General features: G+C 45.3%; 2 protein-coding genes across 16 annotated transcripts in view; one reads left to right on the top strand and one right to left on the bottom strand.

Moving 5' to 3' along the window:
• Window positions 1-599: 599 nt before the first annotated feature.
• PSMG2 (proteasome assembly chaperone 2) lies at window positions 600-24,038 on the bottom strand. 10 transcript variants are annotated; one of them, XR_016214174.1, is made up of 8 exons: window positions 23,615-23,980; window positions 19,227-19,398; window positions 15,563-15,621; window positions 10,400-10,518; window positions 8,277-8,450; window positions 5,698-5,901; window positions 2,057-2,177; window positions 600-928 (listed from the first exon to the last, which is right to left on the bottom strand). XR_016214174.1 is itself a non-coding variant. In XM_089305382.1 (8 exons), the coding sequence occupies exons 1-8, from the start codon at window positions 23,669-23,671 to the stop codon at window positions 830-832; spliced, it is 888 nt and encodes a 295-aa protein (XP_089161508.1). In that variant the 5' UTR covers window positions 23,672-23,838; the 3' UTR covers window positions 600-829. The 10 variants fall into 10 exon arrangements, 9 of the variants coding, with proteins under 9 accessions (XP_089161508.1, XP_089161509.1, XP_089161506.1 ...); XM_089305382.1 differs by lacking the exon at window positions 5,698-5,901 and adding an exon at window positions 10,922-11,008 and having other exon boundaries at window positions 23,615-23,838; XM_089305383.1 differs by lacking the exon at window positions 5,698-5,901 and adding an exon at window positions 10,922-11,382 and having other exon boundaries at window positions 23,615-23,783.
• CEP76 (centrosomal protein 76) overlaps window positions 24,030-24,714 on the top strand; it is a 29,160-nt gene continuing 28,475 nt past the window's right edge. For 3 of the 6 annotated variants that reach the window (XR_016214172.1, XR_016214171.1, XR_016214173.1), the window contains exon 1: window positions 24,038-24,317. Coding sequence is in view for 1 of the 6 variants with exons in the window: in XM_002713549.6 (XP_002713595.1) it covers window positions 24,255-24,317 (63 nt within the window). In the remaining 5 variants the exon portion in view is untranslated. Of the gene's footprint in view, window positions 24,318-24,714 lie in introns of all 6 variants that reach the window. The other 3 variants (XM_089305376.1, XM_070050512.2, XM_002713549.6) reach the window with 2 other exon arrangements.

The following is a 24,714-nucleotide window of genomic DNA, read 5'->3' as shown; positions in this document are numbered from 1 at the left end:
CAGAGAGAAAGGTCTTCCTTCCATTGGTTCACCCCCTAAATGGCCGCTATGGTCGGAACTGCGCTGATCCAAAGACAGGAGCCAGGTGCTTCCTCCCAGTATCCCATGGGAGTGCAGAGGTGCAAGCACTTGGGCCATCCTCCATTGCTTTCCCAGGCCACAGCAGAGAGCTGGAGTGGAAGAGGAGCAGCCGGGACTAGAACCCGGAACCCATATGGGACGCCGGCACCACAGGTGGAGGATTAGCCAAGTGAGCCACGGCGCAGGCCCCTGTTATTTCTTTTACACTTACATTCTTTTGAGATGCGAACTCATCCTGAACTAGTGTGGTGATCCACAGAAGTGACAGAGGGAGAAAGCTCTGAAGATGGAGGAAGGGGCCCCGAGCCAAAGAATGTGACAGTCTCTCCAAGTGGGAAAGGGTGGGTGGGAAAGGGATATTCCCTGCTCTTACCCTAAGAAGACCCAATTTTTGACTTCTAACTTACAGAACTATGGTAAAAATAAATTTGGACTATTTTAAGCCACTAAGTTTGTGGCAATTTATTATAGCAGAAATAGGAAACTATCATTTAAAAAAAGAGAGACATTTCAGACACAATTACTTAGGAAATAAAAATCTTATTGTACAAAATTTACATTTGTTATATCTGAGGAAAAGCATGGCAAAAGACTTTCAGTTAATCCTTTTTTTTTTAGAGATTTTTGTGAAAAGTAAATATTTACTTCCTAATACATTCTCAGATAATACAAATTTTCACATTGAAGGTTTAACAGTTGTGTTGGTAATAAGTATCCTGGGATACAAGGTCTAAAACCAAAAAACGGATCAAAACAGTGCAGGAGGAAGACCACTGCCAAAGAGTAATCTCCAGGAACTCGGGATTTTCCATGGCAAGGTGGATGCTGCAGGGTCATCACCCTGTACCTGAAAAAGAGAAAAAAACAAAAGCCTTTCAGCTTCACCAACAAATCTTTTAATACGCAGGTATTATAAAGCTCTCCCTGTGGAGTCCCATGGGGTAGCCAGGAAAGATAAAGCATAATAAGTTTCTATGTCTGAATATCACCTAAGGATAAATTTCTTCAAGGTGGTTTTTTTTTTTTTTTTTTTTGCCAGGCAGAGTGGACAGTGAGAGAGAGAGACAGAGAGAAAGGTCTTCCTTTGCCATTGGTTCACCCTCCAATGGCCGCCGTGGCTGGCGCGCTGCGGCCGGCGCATTGCGCTGATCCGAAGCCAGGAGCCAGGTGCTTCTCCTGGTCTCCCATGCAGGTCAGGACCCAAGCACTTGGGCCATCCTCCACTGCACTCCCGGGCCACAGCAGAGAGCTGGACTGGAAGAGGGGCAACCGGGACAAAATCCGGCGCCCCGACTGGGACTAGAACCCAGTGTGCCAGCGCCGCAAGGCAGAGATTAGCCTAGTGAGCCGCGGCACTGGCCATCAAGTTCTAAATCATAAAAATATGCCAGGAAGGCTATAGATGGAGTCTATTAAATAAAATCAAATTCAAGAGGAATAGGGGCTTTAAAAAGAATCAGTGTGATCTGTGTCAGTTTTTTCTTGGCAAAGCACAAATTAAAAAGACAGTTACCCACCAGATAAAGAAGCCTGATGGACTTCTGCCTGAAGGCTAACTCATTTCTCTGGGTGTCACATTCTCATCTCATTACACAGAAAAGTCCTTTAATCATGACACATATCCAATAGTACAGTATAGCTCACACAGTATTACCTTCTGCATCCTTTAAAAAGAGAAACCTAAAACCCAAAGACTTGTTTATTTTTATAAGGATCTGTCTGGCATAATTAATGTAAAATAAGCAATAAGTACAATGAAGAACTTAGGATTTTATTTCTTGAAAAACCAGTATTCATGAAACAACTGTAAATAATATGTTGATTAACTGTCCTGATTTCCAAAAATTCAGCTTAAATTAAATTCTGTGTAAAGATATGTCTATATTGAACATAAACTTAATTTATTTGATTTACAAAATGTCAATTAATGAATACATAACCAAAGAAATAAAAGCTTTTGTTACAGAAAACTTACATGTGGTTTGATTATTTGAAGCCATTCATTTAGATATTCAACAAGACCCAATGCATCTGGGATATTGTCCCCTTCCGAGACAAATTTTAGCAGAACTGCCATCTGGATATCTTTAGAACAGCTACAAAAATAAATAAAAATAATAATTTAGTATTCTTCCACTGATAGAAGACGCTGATTCTAGCATGTCTGTTTTTATAGCCAGGATGACATTCCGGGTTTTAGGCGAGGAGGGAGCACAACGTCCTAAGATCACTCATTTATTCCCCCTTGCCCAATGCATACCCTTATGTCTATGGAAACAAAACTAGCAGTCATCTAACAATTGCCTGGGGCACATGGCAGTCTGTACCTCACCCAAGCTGCATGAAAACCATCCTTCCTGCCCCATATGAGGTCTATTATTATTCTTTAATTAAATTTTTTTAAATTTGAAAGGCAGAGGGAGAGAGGAGAGAGGGAGAGGGCGAGAGATCTTCCATTCCCCAGAAGGCCACCAATGGCTGGGGTAGGGTCAGACTGAAGCCAGGAGACAGGAATTCCATCCAGGTCTCCCACATAAGTGGCAGGGGCCTAGGCACTAGGACTGTCTTACATTGCTATATCAGGTGCACTAGCAGGGAAATGGATATGAAGTGGAACAACTAATTTGTTGGGTGCTTGTATGGGATGCTGGCATCATAGGCCATGGCTTAACTTGCTACACCACAACACTGGTCCCCTGAGGCCTGCTCTGATCCATCCCCAAATCTACTCTTAGAAGATAGCTATTTTCAGAAGCACTGTAACAAGGAGCCTTCATGAAAGAAAGTAACTCTCCAGTTACTAATCTAAAGCAGCAAAGGAAAACTGGAAGAGACTGGAACAAAGGGAAGAGAATTTACTACCACTTCTGATACCTTTTACTGAGTGATTATTATGTGCCAAGCACTATTTGAACATTTTATGATTCAATCATGATGACAATTCTTGAGAAATCTGTAATTATTTCCATTTTATAAATCAATCCATTTAGAATAATGGAAACAAGGACAGAATGCCAGGATTCAAATTCTGATGGTAGGGAGAAAAATATCATTGTATTCTTGCAATCATATCTACAACATTCATAAAATCTTCTATTTTAATAACTAAAAATGTAATAATAAAAAAATTCTGGCTCTCTCACTCACTAGATAAACTGGGCAATTAATTTAACTCAGGGCTCTGGGGTTCTCCATTGATAAAACAGGAATAATGAACAGAACCTACTTCACAGGCTGTTGTGAGGCTTACAAGAGGTAATGGAGGAGCCAGCACTGTGGCATAGTGGGTAAAGCCGCCACCTGCACTGCCAGCATCTCATATAGGCACCGGTTCGAGTCCAGGCTGCTCCACTTTCAATCCAGCTCTCTGCTATGGCCTGGGAAAGCAGTAGAAAATGGCCCAAGTCCTTGAGCCCCTGCACCTGCATGGGAGACCCAGAAGCAGCCCTGGCTCCTGGCTTCGGATCGGCGCAGATCCAGCCCTTGCAACCAATTGAGGAGTGAACCAGAGGATGGAAGACTCTCTCTCTGCCTCTCCTTCTCTCTGTGTAGCTTTGACTTTCCAATAAAATAAATTAAAAAAAAAAAAAAAAAAAGAGGTAATGGAGGCAAAGTGCTTTGCCAATCCACAGTCAATACTATGGAAACATCAGCTAATATTATGACACACAGGTTCACAGACACTGGAGACACAGTTAACCTGCCAAAGTTCTATATATCTCTTAAAATTATTTATTTGTTTATTTATTTTTATTTGAAAGGGAAAAAGAGAGAGAGAATATATGTCCCATCTACTGGTTCACCCCCAAAAGGCTCGAAACAGCTGGGGGTAGGCCAGGCTGAAGCAAGGAACCCAGAGTTAAAATTTGAGTCTCCCATGTGTGTGGCAGGGACCCGGCTATCATCAGATACTTCCTAGGGTGCAACAGGAAGCTCCCCATGCAGGACTTCTGTCCTTAATGAGCTGTACTATGAGAATTAACTGCAAAACTTGTTCTCAAACAGTTCTTTATACGTTGTGTGGTGTGTGTGGGGTGCAAACTGTTGAAATCTTTACTTATTATAGAGTTGGTCTTCTGTATATAAAGTTAATTGAAAATAATCTTAATGAAGAATGGGATGGGAGAGGGAGTAGAAGGTGGGACGGGAGTAGGGGTAGGAGGGTGGGTAAGGGGGGAAGAACCACTATATTCCTAGAGTTGTACCTATGTAATTTGCATTCATTAAATAAAAACTTTAAAAAAAAAAAAAAAAAGAAAATGAGGCAAAGCCAGTGATGGGCAGGGCAGGTACCAAAAACGAGTAGGTAGCCAGTGCTTCCAGGTTGTGGGCAGAGAATGGCTGAAGTGACACACTCTAGGATGGGGAATAGGTAAGAAGAAAAAGAAGTAAAAACTTGAATAGGTCATGGATTGAGGAAAAAAAAGAAAAAGAAAAGCTGAGGAAATGATTATTTTCTAATAATTTTCTCAGGGAGAGGCTGGCATCCACTATTACCCTGAGAGAGCAGCAGATGATGGCCAAGTGCTTGGCCCCTGCCACCCACATGAGAGACCAGGATGGAGTTCTTGGTTCCTGGCTTCAATCTAGCCCAGCCCTGTCCATGTGGTCATTTAGGAGTGAAACAGCAGATAGAAGATTTCTCTTTTTCTGTTACTCTGCCCAGCAAATATATCTTTTTTTAAAAAATTATTTATTTACTTGAAAGTTGAAAGTCAGTTACACAGAGAAAGGAGAGACACACACACAGAGAGAGAGAGAGAGAGAGAGAGAAAGGTCCTCCATCCTCTGGTTCACTCCCCAGATGGCTGCAACGGCCAAAGCTGGGCCAATCTGAAGCCAGGAGCCAGGAGCTTCTTCTGGGTCTCCCACGTGGGTACAGGGGCCCAAGGATTTGGGCCATTTTCTACTGTTTTCCCAGGCTTTAGCAGAGAGCTGGATTGGAAGTGGAGCAGCCGGAACATGAACCAGCACTCATATGGGATGCCGGTACTACAGGTGGCAGCTTTACCTGCTATGCCACCAAGCAGGCCCCCCAACAAATATATCATTTTTTAAAAAAATTTATTTATTTATCTGCAAGTCAAAGTTACACAGAGAGAGGAGAGGCAAAGAGAGAGATCGATCTTCCATCTGATAGTTCACTCCCCAATTAGCCTCAAGGGTTGGAGCTGCACTGATCTGAAGCCAGGAGCCAGGAGCTTCTTCTGAGTCTCCCATGTGGGTGCAGGGGCCCAAGGACTTGGGCCATCTTCCACTGCTTTCCCAGGCCACAGAAGAGACCTGGATTGGAAGCGGAGCAACAGGGTCTCAAACCGGCACCCATATGGGGTTCCGGCGCTTCAGGCCAGGGCTTTAACCTGCTGCGCTAAAGTGCTAGCACCAACAAATAAATTTTAAAAAAGAAAAAATTCCCAGGGAAGAAGAAACTGGAATGATGTACAAGTACGGTGTGGTCAGAGAGGGACAAAACAAGCTGTACCAGGAAAACAAGTGGACTGACTGTAGCATTTCTGGCAAAGTCTTAAATGTTTCAAAAAAGAAAGCAAAGGGCTAGGGGCACAGGTGGTTAAAATGCCCCTTGGGATGCCTGCATGACCACACTGGAGCACTCACCTGAGTCCCAGCTACTCCACTTCCCATCGTTCCCTGCTAATGTCCCTGGGGAGGCAGCAATAGATGGCCCAATACGTGGGTCTTTGCCACCCAAGTGGGAGACCCAGATGGAGTCCCAGCTCCTGGTTTTGTCCTGGTCCAGCCCTGGATGTTACAGGCATTTGGAGAGTGAACTAGAGGATGGCAGACCCCTCTCTGTCTTCCCTTAAGAAATTTTTAAAAGAAAAAGAAAAAAAAAAAGAAGAAGGAGGGGTGTAAATAATTAAAATCAATAAGGAAACTGTTCATCTTTTAGACAAAGAATAAAGTTCACCGTGCTCCTGCACCAGCAGCCCCCAGAACGGAGGCCAGAAATTAGCTCACAACACCAGCATGGTCTACGCTCCTCCCCGCTTATAGAGGCTGCTTCCTTGCTACGTCCTCACATAGCAGAGAAACAGAGAGAAAAAAGTCTCTGTCTTTTCAACTTCAAATTTTTTAAAAAAACTTATTTTGAAAGGCACAAAGAGACAGATACAGAGAAAGACAAAGATCTTCCATCTACTGATATCACTCCCCGAAAACCTCCAATAGTTATGGCTGGGCCAGGCAAAACCAGGAGCTGGGAACTCAATCCAGGTCTCCCATGTGAGTGGCAGGGATCCCACTACTCGAGTCATTATCTGTTGCCCACCAGAGTGTGCATTAGCAGGAAGGTAAAACTGGGAGTGGAGCTAAGACTTGAATGCAGGCACCCATTATGAGGGTGTCTGAAGCAGAGTGTCAAATGCCTGCCTGTCACTACATCTTACAAGGCCGTATGGGTTGGTAGGAAGCTAACCAGCTGGGAGTCAGGAGTCGAGAACCAGGGCCAGGACTCAAACCCAGGTACTCTGAAGAAGGACACAGGCATCTTAACTATCAGGCTAATGGCAGGCCTGCTCATCCATAAACCTTCTGAAATAACATCAGAGCCAGAAATTAAACAAATTCTTAAACAACCAATGAGTCAAAGAAATCATAAAGGCAATTAGGGAGTACTAAGATGAACGAAAACAAAAACACAGCATAGTACAACTTTTGGCATGTGGAGACAGCAGCACTAGAGGAGGGAAGGTTAAATGCATTTATTAAAAAAGAAGAAACTTTCAAACCGATCATCTGTCTACTCTTTATGAAAGAGGAAAGAGTGAGCAAACCAAACCCAAAACCAGCAGAAGGAAAGAAACAATAAAGATTAGAGTGGAGGCTAAATAGAGTAGAAAAACAGAAAATCAGTTGTTTCTTTGAGAAACAGATACATCTTTGACTAAGAAAAAAAAAAAAGGCTTAAAATACTAAAATCAGAAATGAAAGTGAGGACATTATTATAAATCTGACAAATAAAATGGGGAATTATTATTTAATGGTATAAATTTTTCTACTTAGGATGAGGACAAAGTTCTGGGAGTGGGTAGCAGTGATGGATGCATACAGAGAATGGATGTACTCAACGCCACTTAAAAAATGGTTAAAAAAGGGCCAACAGGCCAGAGCCACGGCTCACTTGGCTAATCCTCCGCCTGTGGCACCAGCACCCCGGGTTCTAGCATCAGTTGGGGCACCGGATTCTGTCCTGGTTGCTCCTCTTCCAGTCCAGCTCTCTGCTATGGCCCGGGAGGGCAGTGGAGGATGGCCCAAGTGCTTGGACCCTGCACCCACATGGGAGACCAGGAGGAAGTACCTGGCTTCTGGCTTCGAATCGGCGCAGCACGCCAGCTGTAGCGGCCATTTGGGGGGTGAACCAACAGAAAAGGGAGACCTTTCTCTCTGTCTCTCTCTCTCACTGTCTAACTCTGCCTGTCAAAAAAAAAAAAAAAGGGGGGGGGGCAACATTGCAGCACAGGGGGTAAAGATGCCCTCTTTGATACCAGCATCCATATGGGTGCCAGTTTGTATCCCAGCTGCTCCACTTCTGATCCAGCTCTCTGTCAACAGCCTGGGAAAAGCACCAGAAGATGGCCCAAGTGTTGGGCCCCTGTCACCTATGTGGGAGACCCAGATGCAGCTCCTGGCTTCAGCCTGGCCCAGCACTGGCCATTGTGGCCACCTGGGGGGTGAACCAGCAGATGGAAGCTTTCTCTCTCCTTCTCTCTGTAACTGGCGCTGTGGTATAGACCTCTCCTTCTCTTTCTGTTTAACTCTTCCAAACAAATAAAATAATTCTTTAAAAAAATTTATTTATTTATGTGAAAGGCAGAGTTACAGAGAGGCAGAGAGAGAGGAGAGAGGTCTTCTATCCACTGTTTCACTCCCCAGATGGTCACAATGGCCAGAGCTGTGCCAATCCAAAGCCAGGAGCCAGGAGCCAGGAGCCAGGAGCTTCTTCTGGGTCTCCCACACGGGTGCAAGAACCCAAGGACTCGGGCCATCTTCTACTGCTTCTCAGGCCATAGCAGAAAGCTGGATGGGAAGAGGAGCAGCTGGGACTCAAACCAGCACCCAAATGGGATGGCAGCACTATAGAGAGCTGCTTTACCTGCTGTGCCACAGTGCTGGCCCCTTAAATTCATTTTTAAGTAAGATGAAAAACAAATGATTACACAGGCCAACAAACTCACCTTTCATCATACAGTAACTTTGTGATGCCTCCTCCTGGAACACGGACACAAAGATCAGAATCTTCTATTTCAGGAATACATGGGCTTTTTTCCATTTCTTGCCAGTTAAGGCTCTTTATTTTATTTTGAACAGTTTTTTGCATGGAAGGTGTAAGTAGATACCGGAAGGGAGTGCTGAAAGTAATCACATAATTAATATTTTAAAAACTCACAAATAAGGGCCGGCGCTGCGGCTCACTAGGCTAATCCTCCGCCTAGCGGCGCCGGCACCCCCGGGTTCTAGTCCCGGTCGGGGCGCCGGATTCTGTCCCGGTTGCCCCTCTTCCAGGCCAGCCCTCTGCTGTGGCCAGTGCAGTGGAGGATGGCCCAGGTGCTTGGGCCCTGCACCCCATGGGAGACCAGGAAAAGCACCTGGCTCCTGGCTCCTGCCATCGGATCAGCGCGGTGCGCCGGCCACAGCGCACCGGCTGCGGCGGCCATTGGAGGGTGAACCAACGGCAAAAGGAAGACCTTTCTCTCTGTCTCTCTCTCTCACTGTCCACTCTGCCTGTCAAAAAATTAAAAAAAAAAAAAAAAAAAAAAAAACTCACAAATAAAAACAAAAAGGAATCAATTCTTTTAGCTAAAATTACCTTGGTTTCCATATATTTTGGTGCACAACGCAAAACAAAGTCTCACTAGACTATCAAAGAGTAACTTCTGTAGAAAATAGTGACTGCAGGGCCCACGCTGTGGTGTAACGAGTAAAGCTACCGCCTGCAGTACTGGCATCCCATATGGGCACTGGTTCGAGTCCCGGCTGCTCCACTTCCAATCCAGCTCTTTGCTATGGCCTGGGAAAGCAGTAGAAGATGGCCGAAGACCTTGGTCCCCTGCACCCACATGGGAGACCCGGAAGAAGCTCCTGGCTCGGGAATGGCCCAACTCTAGCCATTGCAGCCATTTGAGGGATTACCTAATAGATGAAGATCTCTCTCTCTCTCTCTCTCTGCCCCATCTCTGTAACTCTGCCTTTCAAATAAATAAATAAATATTTTAAAAAAGAAAATACTGATCCCTATTTCATACTTAGGAGAGAGTATAAAGAGAGGAGGCCACTACAGAAACACACCTATTCATCACAGCTCTGCTCCCTTCTGCCACAACGCCTGTAATTTACCATAGGCTTGCTGGAAATTAGCCTGTTATAAAAGGTAACACTTGGGCCGGCGCTGCGGCTCACTAGGCTAATCCTCCACCTAGCGGCGCCAGCACACCGGGTTCTAGTCCCAGTCAGAGTGCCGGATTCTTTCCCGGTTGCCCCTCTTCCAGGCCAGCTCTCTGCTGTGGCCAGGTAGTGAAGTGGAGGATGTCCCAAGTTCTTGGGCCCTGCACCCCATGGGAGACCAGGAGAAGCACCTGGCTCCTGCCTTCGGATAGGTGCGGTGCGCCAGCCGCAACGCGCCAGCTGTGGCGGCCATTGGAGGGTGAACCAACGGCAACGGCAAAAGGAAGACCTTTCTCTCTGTCTCTCTCTCACTATCCACTCTGCCTGTCAAAAAAAAAAGGTAACACTTGGTTTATTGTTATTTTTTCTCCCTGATTTTAAGGTGTATAAATGATCTAAATTAACTAAAAGTTAAGAGTATACTATTTAATATTTAACAAGTTAATGTGACAACAATAAAATAGTTTCTATTTCTATTTCTGGGATACCTTGTCTTGTATTTAAGACTTCATTCTGGCAGGCCCAAGAGGTATACTTAAAGGCAACTAGATTTCTACAAATACAAACGGTTGTATATATGGAGATACTGATTTAATCTTTCCAAGGTTACCAACCAGTCTTAGGTGCCCTTTCTCTTCTTTCTCTTTCTCAATGAGCCCTGTGACTGCCAAGCGCAGGAAACACTGAAGCCTAGCTCCCAAACTCTACACCAAAGCCTTCCTTGAGACTCCCTGAACCAACCTCAGGGAAACTAAAAGGATCCACCTAACTGTTGTCCCTCCTGTGCCTCGGTCTTCTTGTGCCTTCCTCCTTCTAAACGCCAATTAGGAGCTGTAAGGATATTCACAGCTTTTAAAATTTAGCTTTTCAACATAGAAAATGATCACAGAATAACACAATAAAGGCAAGCACCTACCTACACAGCTGTTTGTCATTTCGGTGATAGGAATGACTGCTAGAAAGAACAATGACTCTGGTGCAGCCGCTATTTTCCACCCAGCAAAGCAGTTTTTCACAGAATGACTTCGATTTATACTTGGTATGCAATTGAGAGAATAAAAGAAAAATATATAAGCTGGTTCATAGAGTATATGAATATTCTATGTCATATTTTATAAACTATGTGATAATCATATGTAATTTACCTACACTAAAATATTAGCATTTTCAGATCCACTTACTCTTCTTAAACTAAAGGTGAAAGATAAAGAGCACGGAACCATTTAATATATCTTTACATTTATGATATAAATTATGAGGGATCCAGATTTCAAAAACATCCCATTCTAAGCAGTCCAGTGCTAATTAATAACCAGCCCATGGCCAACTATGAGTTGTTCTTTCCAGAAACTTCTGACCTGCATCTGATCATGAAGCACCCATCAGATGAACGCAGAAAGCCGAACATCTGGCCTCGATTCCTCAAAGGAGCCCGTACCGTGAAGAACAGAAGAGGACACCAACCAAAAAGATGTACCAGCCAATGCAACATGCAAACCTTGTCTGGATCCAGAATTGAAGGATACTGTGGGGATGGACAACTGGGGAAGTTGGGTGATATTACTAAATAACTCATTAAATGTTCACTGTCTTTTGTGTGATAATGGTGTTGTGGCTGTAAAGAAATGTTCTTATTCTCAAAAGATGTCTGCTGAAGTATCATGACGTCACTAGCCTACTTTTGGAATGTTTGGCAGAAGTAAACTATGTGTTTGCTTACAAATTTTTGGGGGAGAAACCCCACTTTACGTATTCTTGTTCTACAGATTGTTAATAATTATTGGGGCCAGCACTGCAGCATAGTGGGTTATGCCACTACCTGCAATGCTAACACATACATATGGGTGCTGGTTCATGTCCTGGTTGCTCCACTTCCAATTCAGCTCTCTGCTAATGTGCCTGGAAAAGCAATGGAAGATGGCTCAAGTGCTTGGGCCCTTACCACCCACATGGGAGACCTAGATGAAGCTCCTGGTTCCTGGTTTCGTTGAGAACATTTGAGGAGTGAACCAGTGATGAAAGACCTCTCTTCCTCTCTCGACCTTCAAATCTATCTTTCACACAAATAAACAAATCTTTTTTTTTTTTTTAATTTTATTTGACAGAGTTACAGACAGTGAGAGAGAGACAGAGGTCTTCCTTCTGTTGGTTCACCCTCCAAATGGCTGCTACTGCCGGCATGCTGCGCCGATCCGAAGCTAGGAGCCAGGTGCTTCCTCATAGTCTTCCATGCAGGTGCAGGGCCCAAGCACTTGGGCCATCCTCTACTGCCTTCCCGGGCCACAGCAGAGAGCTGGATTGGAAGAGGAGCAACTGGGACTAGAACCCGGCACCCATATAGGATGCCGGTGCCGCAGGAGGACGATTAACCAAGTGAGCCATGGCACCGGCCCACAAATAAGTCTTAAAAAGAAAAAAAAAAAAAAAAAGGCAGCACAGCATAGTGGTTAAGAGAGACAAGCTCTGGAGTCATGTTATTGGACTGGCATGCCATCTCCCCTCCTACAGACTGTACGTCTCAGGCAAACTGTTTAGTCTTTCTATGCATCAATTATCTCACTTAAAAATGAGAATAATGATAGTATCTGCTCCACAGAACTGTTGTGAAAATTAAGTATGGTAATAAATAAAAGGTGCTTATAACATTAATAGGGCAAAGAATCAATCCTCAATGCTTGTTATTTTAAAATGATTCTTACTTCCATCTACCAAAAATTAAAATGTTTCAATTGCCTATCTTAATTTTTTAACCTAATACTGATTAGAAAAAGGACAAAAACAGAGAATCAGAGAGATAGCAGTGGTCTGGAATGAGTGGATTCAGAATATATTTCAACATATACATAATTTATATGTAGATGCCACTGTTAAGAGATAATATAAACAGAATAAACCTATAGTATTTATATGCTTAAACCTTTTCATCAATGCTGCCTTAATTGACAATATACATGACTCAAGCTAGGGGCTGCCATGGTGGCACAGTGGGTTAAGCTGCTGCTTGCAATGCAGGCATCCCGTATCAAAGCACTAGTTCAGCTCTCTGCTATGGCTTGGGAAAGCAGTAGAGGATGGCCCAAGTGCTTGGGCCCCTGCACCTGCGTGGGAGACCTGGAGTAAGCTCCTGGCTCCTGGCTTCAGATCGGCCCAGCTCTGGCCGTTGTGGCCATCTGGGGAGTAAACCATCGGACAGAAGACCTCTCTCTCTGCCTCTCCTCTCTCTGTGTAACTCTGACTTTCAAATAAATAAATAAATCTTAAAAACAAACAAACAAACAAACAAACACCAAAGCACTAGTTCAAGTCCTGGCTGCTCTTTTACCCCAAGCCATCCCTAGCCATGGTGCTCACACATAAGCCTGGGTTCCTTGGAGCTACCCAGATGCTATTCATGTTTCTTTCCTGAGATCAGAACAAATTACCTCCTTGCTCCCATATCCAAACAAGGCCTTTCTGAAAGTGCTACCAGGAGGAGAAATGGTGACTGAGCACTGATACACAGGATAATCCCTGACTTTTGAATTATTGCCCCTGTATTGCATTACACTTGAACATAATTTTGGAGGCCACATTCACACCCTCGCTAGCCATTTGCCTATTCTACAATAGTGGTGGCAACCTGGGGAGATTCGCTTCCTATCTTGTCTCCTATTTTCCAGGGATCATTTCCTTGTCACTCTCCAGCAACCATGCTCAAACAAGCTCCAGTAACACTCAAGAGACATCTTTTCTTTTTGGTAGGGAAAGAAAAAAAAGGGAGAATTTTTAAGAGAGAGAGATGCTACTGTGGTTTTTTCCGGAAAGTGGAATGTTGTTGAGACAGCATAATTTTAGGCAGAAAGGAGTCTGTGCCTCTTAATCATAAATAGGGCATTTGCACAATATAGTCCACGAGAACATGAGCTCAACATTTGACTTCAGCTGTTCGTCTAAGTAGTTTAAGCTGCTGGAGGTCATTGCTCAAATCATAAAGACCCTGTGTTTCTAAATGGGTAAAGATACAGGCATTCTTTCCAGTTACTGTTATTTCTTCCATACTAAGTGCACTGTCTAAATCTTCAGTTATCACTTAGTATAACAGATAGTCATTTCAATTATCTTGCCTTCTATATTTAAAGACTAAAACATTCCTGTTTTCATGTACCTATAGGGCTTTGTCAGGAAATTCATAAGGGCCTTTTGTACCTTTCTCCAGTGTGAGCTTCTCATTCTTATCAAAAGGTAAAACAGTCTATTTGCTGCAGCCTGGAATCTTTGCTTTTGGAGCTCTCATGCTGTTCAGGAAACGGACACTCGTTGGGCCACGGGGGTAGCTGCACACTGCGTATACAAATGGAACTTGTCTTGTCTACACTCTGTTGGGTTACAGGATCCCAGAAGGCAATCGTGTTTACCTGATGAATTTCATGTAATTATTTTTCATGTAATAGGGTCTTTTCTTGCTGTAGTACTTTTTGCCAGAGGAGTGACTCATAAGCAGAGTTCTGTGCCCTGCATGAATTGTTTTCTCTTTATCCTTCATTTTTAGTGATTCCTGGGTCTATGTGGTATCTCAAAAGAACTAATAATACACACTTCTCAGTTTGAGAATGTGATCTGGTCAAGAGTAATCATTCCTTTCCATGTGTAACTGACACAGCCTGGTTTCCAGATGAGAAATGTATAAACCCAGTGTTAGCAAACCGTGAAGTTGTACTTCAACTATGAAAAAAATATTTCCTGCATCTGTTCAGACATAATTAAAATTGTTCCTCAACACTATACCTTATCTCTCTTGAAACAAACTGTATAATTCTTGCCAGAATTCTTGCCATTATCTGTGTTTCAGGGAATGCCTCCATATGATTGTGTGTGTGTGCATGTGTGTGGTGTATGTGAGAAAGATAGGGAAAAACACCTGCAAAGGGCACAAGCTCTTACAGAGCACAGATATGAACTCCTCCTCTGGTAATAGGCTATTCAATGAACCACATAGGCACTTTAAATAAACGATTTCTGCTTAAAATTATTCAAAGGAGCAGCCCACCTTGAAAACTGTCCCTGAGGTTGGTATGTGTCTAATTTGTTGTATAAAACCTTTCTTTTCTTCATTTTAAACTTTGGCTATCAAGTCAGAAAAATGTATTAAATGAAAACAAACTATTTTATATTTAATTCAGAAAAGTAAAGAGAAAAGAAAAACTCAGTCTTTATATAAAGTTCCAAGGATATTAGGGCTTTTCTAGCTTTAGGAGACTTTGTACTACTGATTTTTATAGATTCTTGTTTTCAGGTAAACAGGTCTCTGGAGGACCTGTTGAGTGGCAACGGCATTCCACTGTGATCCCTCTGAAATCAGTTTTGTAAGCCAGTAGCAGCATGTTTGGTCTAGGGTCCTGTGAGGCGTCAGGTTTCCCACATGTTTGCGTGCTGCTCCTCAGTGCGACAGCTGTGGGCCCTCTCAGTCATGGTGTCTGTGCTTAATTCCAAGTGTCTACACCTGTAGTCTGATCTCTATCTGCTATCCTAATTGGTAATTGCATTGTAGATTATTTTGATGATCTTGCTTGAAGATTGATTCATACTTTTCAATCTGATAAAGTTTTTTTCCTGCTTATATGTTAAAAAAAAAAAAAAGTCCTAGCTGTTCTTCTTCTGATGCAGATCCCTGCTAATGTGCCTAGGAAGGCAGTATAAGATGACCCAAGTACTTGGGCCCCTGCACACATGTGGGAGAATCAGAGTTCTAGACTCCTGGCTTTGACCTGGACCAGACCTTCCTGTTGCAGCCACTTGGGAAATGAACCAGCATATGGAAGATCTCCCTTTCTCTGTCACTCTGCCTTTCAAAATATACAAAAAAAGAGAAAAGACTCAAGCTGAAAGTCCCAATTCCTTTCTTTATAATCATGAAATGATGGTAACACATCTGAAATATTATAAGATGATGTCTCTCCAAAGTCAGACTTTTCTCAACTTTTCTTTACATACAGTAAAAGCAGTAGAAATGATTTTCAAACTTTAATTCATAATGATACTGACTTGGTATTTTTCTCATTGCATGTGACTTTACTTATAAAGGCAAATGTAACATACTAACCTTAATAAAAATGGATCTTAACTGAAGAACCACTAGCTTCTTTGAAGGCAATGAATACACTACAAAGACAAGGAGAAAATGAAATCATACAATAGGTAAAATAATAGTTATACAAGTTGTATATGACAAAAATAATTATAATAACCTTTGCATCTAAATATAATTAACATCTAGAACATATGCAGTATTATCAATTGGTTAAATTTTTTTAGAAATGTCTTAAATGGGCCAGCACCGCAGCTCACTTGGCTAATCCTCTGCCTGCGGCGCTGGCACCCCGGGTTCTAGTATCAGTTGGGGCGCCAGATTCTGTCTCGGTTGCTCCTCTTCCAGTCCAGCTCTCTGCTGTGGTCCGGGAGGGCAGTGGAGGATGGCCCAGGTCCTTGGGCCCTGCACCTGCATGGGAGACCAGGAGGAGGCACCTGGCTCCTGGCTTCTTCTGGGTCTCCAACATGGGTGGCAGGGGCCCAGGTACTTGGGTCATCATCTGCTTTCCTAGGCCTTTAGCAGGGAGCTGTATGGGAAGTGGAACAGCTGAGACATGAAAGGCTTTCATTTGAGATACTGGGGTAACGGGCAGTGGCTTCATTTGCTATATCACGCCAGCCCCTAGATATAGTTATATAGTTCTTTAATCCATTTAACCAGCCTGCCTGCCTGCCTGCCTGCCTGCCTTCCTTCCTTCCTCTCTTTTTTTTAAGAGACAGAAGTATAAGCAGAAAGAACCAGATAGGGCTCCAATCTTCTGGTTCATTCCCCAAATGCATACAATGGCAAAGGCTGAGCCAGGCCAAAGCCAGGGGCTAGGATCTCAATTCTGGTCTCCCATATGGGTGGCAGAGACCCAGCTGCTTGAGCCATCAGATGTTGCCTCCAAACATGCACATTAACAAGAAGCTGAAATCGGGAGTCAGAGCTGAAACTCAAACCCAGGCAGGCCAATATGGGATGGTGGTAGTGTCCCAACCAGCATCTTTACAGCTAAGCTAAATACCCGACCCCTTACTGTATTATTATTATTATTTAAAGATTTATTTATTTATTTGAAAATAGAATTAAGAGAGGGAGATCTTCCATTCACTGATTAACTTCCTCAAGTGGTTACAATAGCCAGTGCTAGGCCAGGCCAAAGCTAGGAACCAGGAGCTTCCTCTGGGTCTCCCATGTGGTTGCAAGGGCCCAAGAACTCGGGTCATCCTCCACTGGCCTCCCAGGCACGTTATCAGGGAACTGAATCAGAAGTGGAGCAGCTAGGTCTTAAAGCAGCACCCATATGGGCTGCCGGCACTACAGGCCGCAGCTTAACTCACTGTGCCACAGCAATGGCCCTACTTTATTCATTTATTTATTTTTAAAAGATTTATTTATTTATTTGAAAGGCAGAGTTACAGAGAGGGAGAGAGAAGTCTTCCATCACTGGTTCACTCCCCAAATAGCTACAATGGCCAGAGCTGGGCTGATCCAAAGCCAGGAGCCAGGAGCTTCTTCTGGGTCTCCCACGTGGGTGCAGGGGCCCAAGCACCTGGGCCATCTTCTACTGCTTTCCCAGGCCATAGCAGAGAGCTGAATCAGAAGTGGAGCAGCTGGGACTGAAACCAGTCCCCATATGGGATGCCAGCACTGCAAACAGTGGCTTTACCTGCTATGTCACAGCACTGGCCCTGCTACGTGCTTCCTTAATCAATAAAACTACCTTAGGGAATAGTTGTGAGGAATAATGTAAGTGCACACAGCATTCACCTCATATTAAATACTCAATACATGGGACTGCCATCATTAGTGCAAGGTATATGAATTCTTGTCCTACCAGTCTGAGTCTTTCATACTCTAAGGCAGAGGTGGAAATATGTGGCCAGTAGGTTGTATAAGGCCCATGAAATAATTTTGTCTGGCCCGGCCACAGCAACTGCAGGGCTCAACATTCAACAAGTATATACAGTTAGCTAATATAATTTTGTATGGCCTGCTTATGATGTTACAAATATGCAAATGGCCCTTAGAAGAAAAAAAGTTCCCCACCTCTGCTCTAAGGCAAACTAAACTAAAAATTTAGGCTGGTGTTAACAAAGCCATCTTTCCTTTAGGGATTTCAATAGTAAGGTTATTTCTCACAAGTGTATCTCACTGTTGCAAGCTATGAACAATGACATGGTCAACAGGGCTGACAAAAGCCACAAAGCGCCTGCATTTGTGTTTTAATTGACCAACGGCCCTTCATACTCCTCTTTCCCCTTGAGATTTGAGTTTACAGAAGAATTAGCCACATCAAACCAAGTAACTGGATGCTCCTGTACTTCCTGACCACCAGGAGCTTCCTCACTCTCGTGCTTCTGTGCTGCATTATAACCAGAGTTTTGTGTGTTGGAAACCGTGTGCTCTACTAATCAATAATAATTCCAGTAAGGAATTACGGCACTTAACAATATAGGAAGAGATCACACATACTAGTGATACCCAGCAACTCAACCTCTCTGAGCCTTATCTGTACTATTATAAATTCTATGAATGTGAGAGGACGACTCATGAGGCTTACGTGAAGTAGCACATATTTTTTTTTTTTTTTTTTTTGACAGGCAGAGTGGACAGTGAGAGAGAGAGAGACAGAGAGAAAGGTCTTCCTTTTTGCCGTTGGTTCACCCTCCAATGGCCACCGCGGCTGGCATGCTGCGGCCGGCGCACCGCGCTGATCCGATGGCAGGAGCCAGGAGCCAGGTGCTTTTCCTGGTCTCCCATGGGGTGCAGGGCCCAAGCACCTGGGCCATCCTCCACTGCACTCCCTGGCCACAGCAGAGGGCTGGCCTGGAAGAGGGGCAACCGGGACAGAATCCGGAGCCCCGACCGGGACTAGAACCCGGTGTGCCGGCGCCGCTAGGCGGAGGATTAGCCTAGTGAGCCGCGGCGCCGGCTGAAGTAGCACATATTAATAAGCATATGGGACTAAGCCTAGTGGAACTGTCTTTTCTCCTTTCTGTAGTATTAGTGATAGTTACACACCCCAGTAAGCACAGAAAATAAAGCTGAGAATAAATGATTCATGTGGATAAAAGAACCATGTTGGAAAAAATGGAAATCTTAAATTCTACCCAAAAATATAAACACGGTCAATATTCAAAACTCTCATAGGAGCTGTCATTTAAAAAAGTCAAAAACTAAAACCAGGATGCAAAATAGAATATGATGGGTTGTGACTTCCACACAAAGCCAGCATACCAAACCAGAATCCGTAATTTATTTCTTTTTTTTATTATTTTTTTTATTATTTTTTATTTTTTATTTTTATTTTTTTGACAGGCAGAGTGGACAGTGAGAGAGAGAGACAGAGAGAAAGGTCTTCCTTTGCCGTTGGTTCACCCTCCAATGGCCGCCGTGGCCGGCGCACCGCGCTGATCCGATGGCAGGAGCCAGGAGCCAGGTGCTTTTCCTGGTCTCCCATGGGGTGCAGGGCCCAAGCACCTGGGCCATCCTCCACTGCACTCCCTGGCCACAGCAGAGAGCTGGCCTGGAAGAGGGGCAACCGGGACAGAATCCAGGGCCCCAACCGGGACTAGAACCTGGTGTGCCGGCGCCGCTAGGCGGAGGATTAGCCTAGTGAGCCGCGGCGCCGGCCTATTTCTAATTTAAAACAACTGTACCTTGTAACAAAATATTCTGAAGTCTCACATACCTTCAGCATTGGTACTGAGTTCTGCTGCATTCTCGTTTGCCGTTGCATAGGGATTGTTTCCAACAATTGGCACAAGACAATCAGTGTAGAAGTAACCAATCTTACACATATCCAGGGTAGAAATGATCAGATCTATTGCAAGCTGGCCAACATTTCCAACAGACACTGCTGGCTGAAATCATTAAACACAGGTTCAATGAGTCACCACAGTTAGTAGCACTTTTAAAGACTAGACAGAAGTCAGTATCACAATAGCACTACATGTTTATGTTCAGGTACATCGCCGCTGGATACTGATACTTACACTAGCTGTAACTGAAATATCAGTTGGGGCCTCATTTACTTCTGAGACAACTGATTCAACAAATAATTACTGAAGACTCATTACATGTCAATCACTACTCTAGACACAGGGAATACAGTAAAACAAACCAACAAACTTCCTGCCCTCCTGGACCTTCCATTCTAGTGAAGGAATGGTTTGCTTGAAATAGGCAAAATAGGGGCAGGCATTGTGGTGTAGCAGGTAAAGCCATTGCCTATGATGCCCACATCCAATATGGGTGCTGGTTTGTGTCCTGGACCACTTCTGATCCAGCTCCCTGCTAATAGCCTGGAAAAAGCATCAGAAGATGGTCCAAGTGCTTGGGCCCCTGCCACTCATGTTGGAGACCCAGAAGCTCCTGGCTCTTGGCTTAAGCCTGGCCCAGGCCTGGCCATTGTGGCTATTTAGGGAATGAACCAGCAGAGAAAGATCTCTGTCTTTCCTTCTCTCTCTATAACTTTAATTTTCAAATAAATAAATAAATAAATAATTTTTCTTAAAAAAAAACTGAATAAATAGTAAAATATAGAATGCTAAGTATTATGGAGAGAAATAAAGTGTGAGCATGTGTATATGTGGCTAGTTGCAACTCTAAGTAGGATGATCAAGGAAAGACACACAGTAAGATGACAAAAGACTACATCCTTAAAGAGGAAAATGTACGGAGACTTGCGGAAAGAATACTTCGGGCAGTGGGACAGCAAATGTAAGGGCTGTTAGAGATGGAAAAAAAGCACTCTTGGGTGTTTCCATTCACTCTTTTAGTGCTTTTTTCTATACTGACTCCCAGAAGATAGAGGGACCTTATCTGATCACCTTAAACACACATACACATACACATACACATATCCATGACTTCAAATAGACAAACTGCAAAATCTATCTCTTAGAACATTTATCTGAGCTTCAGAGCCTGATGAATATATCCACCTGGTTATGTCACAGGCTGCCCACATTCAACATGTACAAAATAAAAATACACTTTTGCCTGAGTTTTTCCCCATATTTCAGTAAAGAGCAAAATTGTTCCCCCAAACCAAGAAACTTCTTTATCCCTTCCAACTACATCTAATACATGAGAAATTCTTACCGATTCAATCTCTAAAGTAATAAAACTGAGCCCCATCTCTAATGTCTTTGACATAGACATGATCAAGCCCTAGTTTCTCTTTTCCACTTTCTCTATGTTAACAACAAATCAAGTCCTTATTAAAGATTAAGTACTAAATTAGGGACAAGTCACCAGATTCCATTTTGAGATGCTTCAGGAAACCCCAGTCCCCAAAAAGCAACTACCCACCCAGAGACCCCAGACTGACTGGAGCCCACTCTGCCAAGACAGCATGCTCAGAAGAGCACACAGGTGATGCTATCACTGACCAACCAAAGAGAAGTCACAAGGACTGCGGGCCAACTAGAGACCTGCACATTAACTGAGCCCACGCTGTTCAATCCCGACTTCATATAAAATCCATCACCTTTACTTTCTCAAGGAGCCTAGTAACTGAGTGAAAACAGCCTGATCTGTCCATTGCAACAAACAGCTACTTTCTTCTACCAGCCAAGTGTCAGTGACTGGCTTGCTGTGTGTGGGCCAGAAAATTCAGGTTCTCCAACAGTTACCACCTCCTACAACTATTTTATTTTTGCCTTCAGAGAGTTCCTTCAGTGTCCTCCATTTCTCACTGATGTTATGGACCAGTCCCCTGGTCCCTCTTATACCTTCCTTCCATGATTTTGCTACATTGATTAGACTTTTCTACATCATCCCTTTCTTCCTCACTACTAGAATCTTCTGTTCAGCATGTAGATATGCTCCAGTGTTTTTTTTTTTTAAACTTTATTTATTTACATGAAAGAGTTATAGAGACAGAGAGATAGAGAGAGAGAGAGAGAGGTCTTCCATTCACTGGTTCACTCCCCAAATGGCTGCAATGGAGGGAGCTGGGCCAATCCAAAACCAGGAGCCAGAAGCATCTTCCGGGTTTCCTACGGGGTTGTAGGGGCCCAAGGACCTGGGTCATATTCCACTGCTTTCCCAGGCCACAGCAGAGAGCTGGATCAGAAGTGGAGCAGCTGGGACTCAAAACAGCACCCATACAGGTTGTTGGCACTGCAGGCAGCAGCTTACCTGCTACACAACAGCCCTGTCAGTATTTTTCATTCTAAAAAACCCTCCTTGACCCCATACTCCCCTCACTGCCACCTCATTTCTTGTGTCCCTATAGAGCCAAGATCTCTAACAGTTGTTCACTAAAATACAAGAAACGACTTTCTGAATGAATGAATGCATACACATACACACACACACACACACACGTCCCTAGCTCCTCTAGTCCCATTTACCAGCCCATTCCAACACGGTTTTCCACTGTACCACTCCATTGGTAACTGTCTGCCATGGGGACAACCATTCACCTACATATTGCTAAATTCAAACACTTTGTGTATGTGGCCAGGGAGTGCAGTGGAGGATGGCCCAAGTCCTTGGGCCCTGCACCCCATGGGAGACCAGGAGAAGCACCTGGCTCCTGCCATCGGATCAGCGCAGCACGCGGGCCACGGCGGCCATTGGAGGGTGAACCAACGGCAAAGGAAGACCTTTCTCTCTGTCTCTCTCTCTCACTGTCCACTCTGCCTGGCAAAAAAAAAAAAAAAAAAAAAATCCAAACACTTCGTGTATGTGCGTGTTTTAAGATTTATTCTTTATTTGGAAGGCAGAATTAGAGAAAGACAAAGAGAGAGAGACCGAGACAGAAAGACCAATGCCTACCATCAGCTGGTTCACTCCTCAAATGGCTGCAACAGCCAGGGCTGGCACAGGCTGAAGCCAGGAACTTCATCTAGTCTCCCACATGGGTGCAGGGGCCCAAGGATGTAGCTCATCTTCGGCTGCTTTCCCAGGCACATTAGCAGGGAGCTGGATGGATGTGGAAAAGCCGGAACTCAAACTGGCACCCATGTGGGATGCTGGCATTGCAGGGGGCAGCTTAACCCGTTGGGCCACAGCGCCCACCCTCAGACACTTTTGAAGGCAAACTCTTGACTACTTTGACAGATGGCCACTCCCTCCTTTTTGAAATACTCTCACCTCTGGGTTTATGCATAATTCTGGGGCCAGCATTGCGGTACAGCAGGTGAAGCTGCTGCCTGTGACACTGGCACCCCATATTAGAAGCGCTACTTGGAGTAGCTCCACATCTCATCCAGCTCCCTGTTGAAGTGCAGAACATGGCGTGGGTACTTGGACCCCCGCCGTCCACTCTGACAGTTCTGTCTCCCTCCACCTTCTACCACTCCCAAAAGTGCCTTCTGCCTCTTCTCCTTCCATGTGTCATTCCAAACTCCTCATGGTCCCCAGGCCGCCCACATCTGTGTGCCTCTGTTTTAGGCAGGTATCCCCCATCCCCATATTTTACATTAGTCTACGAAGCTTTGCTTATCAGACCCCATTCCCCTTTCTCTGCTATGCCCTCAGGGCCTTTTGTGCCCTTTTTAAACTTCAAACATTGATTGCTCTTACTAGTTAAAGGTGGATTTCAACAAGACTGTAAGCTCATTGAGGACAAGCACCTAGTTTTATTTTCTAGTTCTAACCAAAAAACTATTTTGCATGTAGCATCATATTTATTTAAGCAATGAATGACTTTGGGCAACTGTAAGGTCCCTAACACTGCATGTTGGCTATTGGCTGGCAAAAATCATTTTTATTATTCTATCCACAGTTCTGTCGTTAATTACAATGACGTGTTAACTTAAGACTGACTCTAAAACTAGCTGGGAAAAATGGTCTAGATGAAATTTAAGGATGCCCGGCACAACATACAAACCAAGTATCTGGAATACGCGAACGTATTATGTTTCACAGGCAACAAAGACTGCGACGTGTGCACTAGGATACGTTGTGCTTGGACCGCAGCTTCTAGGGACAACTTCCCTACTATTTCTAAGGCTGAACACCTAAAATAAAAACAAGCGCCCTCCTCTCCCCAGGCCCGGTCGAGGCGGCGACACCGCGGCGCCCCCCAGAGGCCCGCAGCCCCCGGCGCAAGCGGAGACTCACCATCAGAAGCGTGAAGCCCGACAGGTCGGGGAACGTCTCCCCGCAGGGAATGAACATGGTCCCTGCACGGCCGGAGCACGGGTCGAGCGCAGGCCTGGAAACACAGCGGCCGCGGGTCGGCGGAAGCCGGAGCAGGGCGCCGTACCCGGTGGCCCAGTCCTAGAACCCCACAGACGCAGGCGGGACCTTGGAGTCCCTCGGCGCGGGGTCCTGAGGGTCCGTCCAGTTCCCTGCCGGGCCGGAGGGAGGAACGAGGCCGCCGCGAGGACTGGGAAGGGAAGCGGGGAGCTCTGTGGGAGACCCTGGCCAGTCCCGGCGACGGGGCGAGCAGAGGTTGCGGGGTGCGGGCCTGCGAGAAGGTGGCGCGGCAGGCGGAGGGCATCAGGCATCGCGGGGGACAGCCCCGAAGCCTGTTGGTCCGTCATTATTTGAAAGCAGTTGGCGCCGCCAGCGCCTGGGTTCCCGCCCAGCTTCGGCCCTGACGCGGCGTCGCGCCCCCCCCGGGGAGCTGCGCGAGGCGAGCGGCCGCCGGTGCGGCTTTTGTGCTCCCGCTGCGACTAACGCTACCTGGCCGGGCCGGGGTGCGCCACGCAGCTAGGGCGTCCGGCGGGGAACGGCGGTGGAGGCGCTGGCCGCCAGCATGTCGCTGCCTCCGGAGAAAGCCTCCGAGCTGAAGCAGCTCATCCACCAGCAACTGAGCAAGGTGAGGGCGGCGCGGGCCGAGCTGGGCTCTCTTCGCTTGTCTTGAGGCGTCCCCCGCCCGGCGGGCTCTGGCTTGGGCCATCCCGGGCGCCAGCGCGGAGCGCGGGGCAGCTAAAGCTTCGGGTTTGAAGCCAGAGCAGCCTTGTAGCGGCGGTGAAAGGGAAGAAGGCGAGAGGGAGTGCTCGTGAGACTGGGAGGCGATGGGACCGTTTAGGTGGTAGGGGGCAGCCGAGCGGTCTTCCAAAGTCACGTCGGATGTACGGTCAGAGCCGAGGTGTCGGGGTGGCTTTAGGGCGAGACGTGGGCTTCCTCGATCCGAGAGCCAGGAGCTCCAGCCAGCACAGCCCAGTAACGGAGGGGACGTGGCGGAAGGACTTGGTAGGGGCGCAGTCGCCTCA

This window comes from Oryctolagus cuniculus, chromosome 10 (assembly GCF_051225735.1).
Source record: "Oryctolagus cuniculus isolate XC-2025 breed Fujian yellow rabbit chromosome 10, ASM5122573v1, whole genome shotgun sequence".
NCBI classification, from domain to species: domain Eukaryota; kingdom Metazoa; phylum Chordata; class Mammalia; order Lagomorpha; family Leporidae; genus Oryctolagus; species Oryctolagus cuniculus.
Note: the sequence above shows the minus strand (reverse complement) of the source record. Positions and strands in the feature narration are given on the sequence as shown.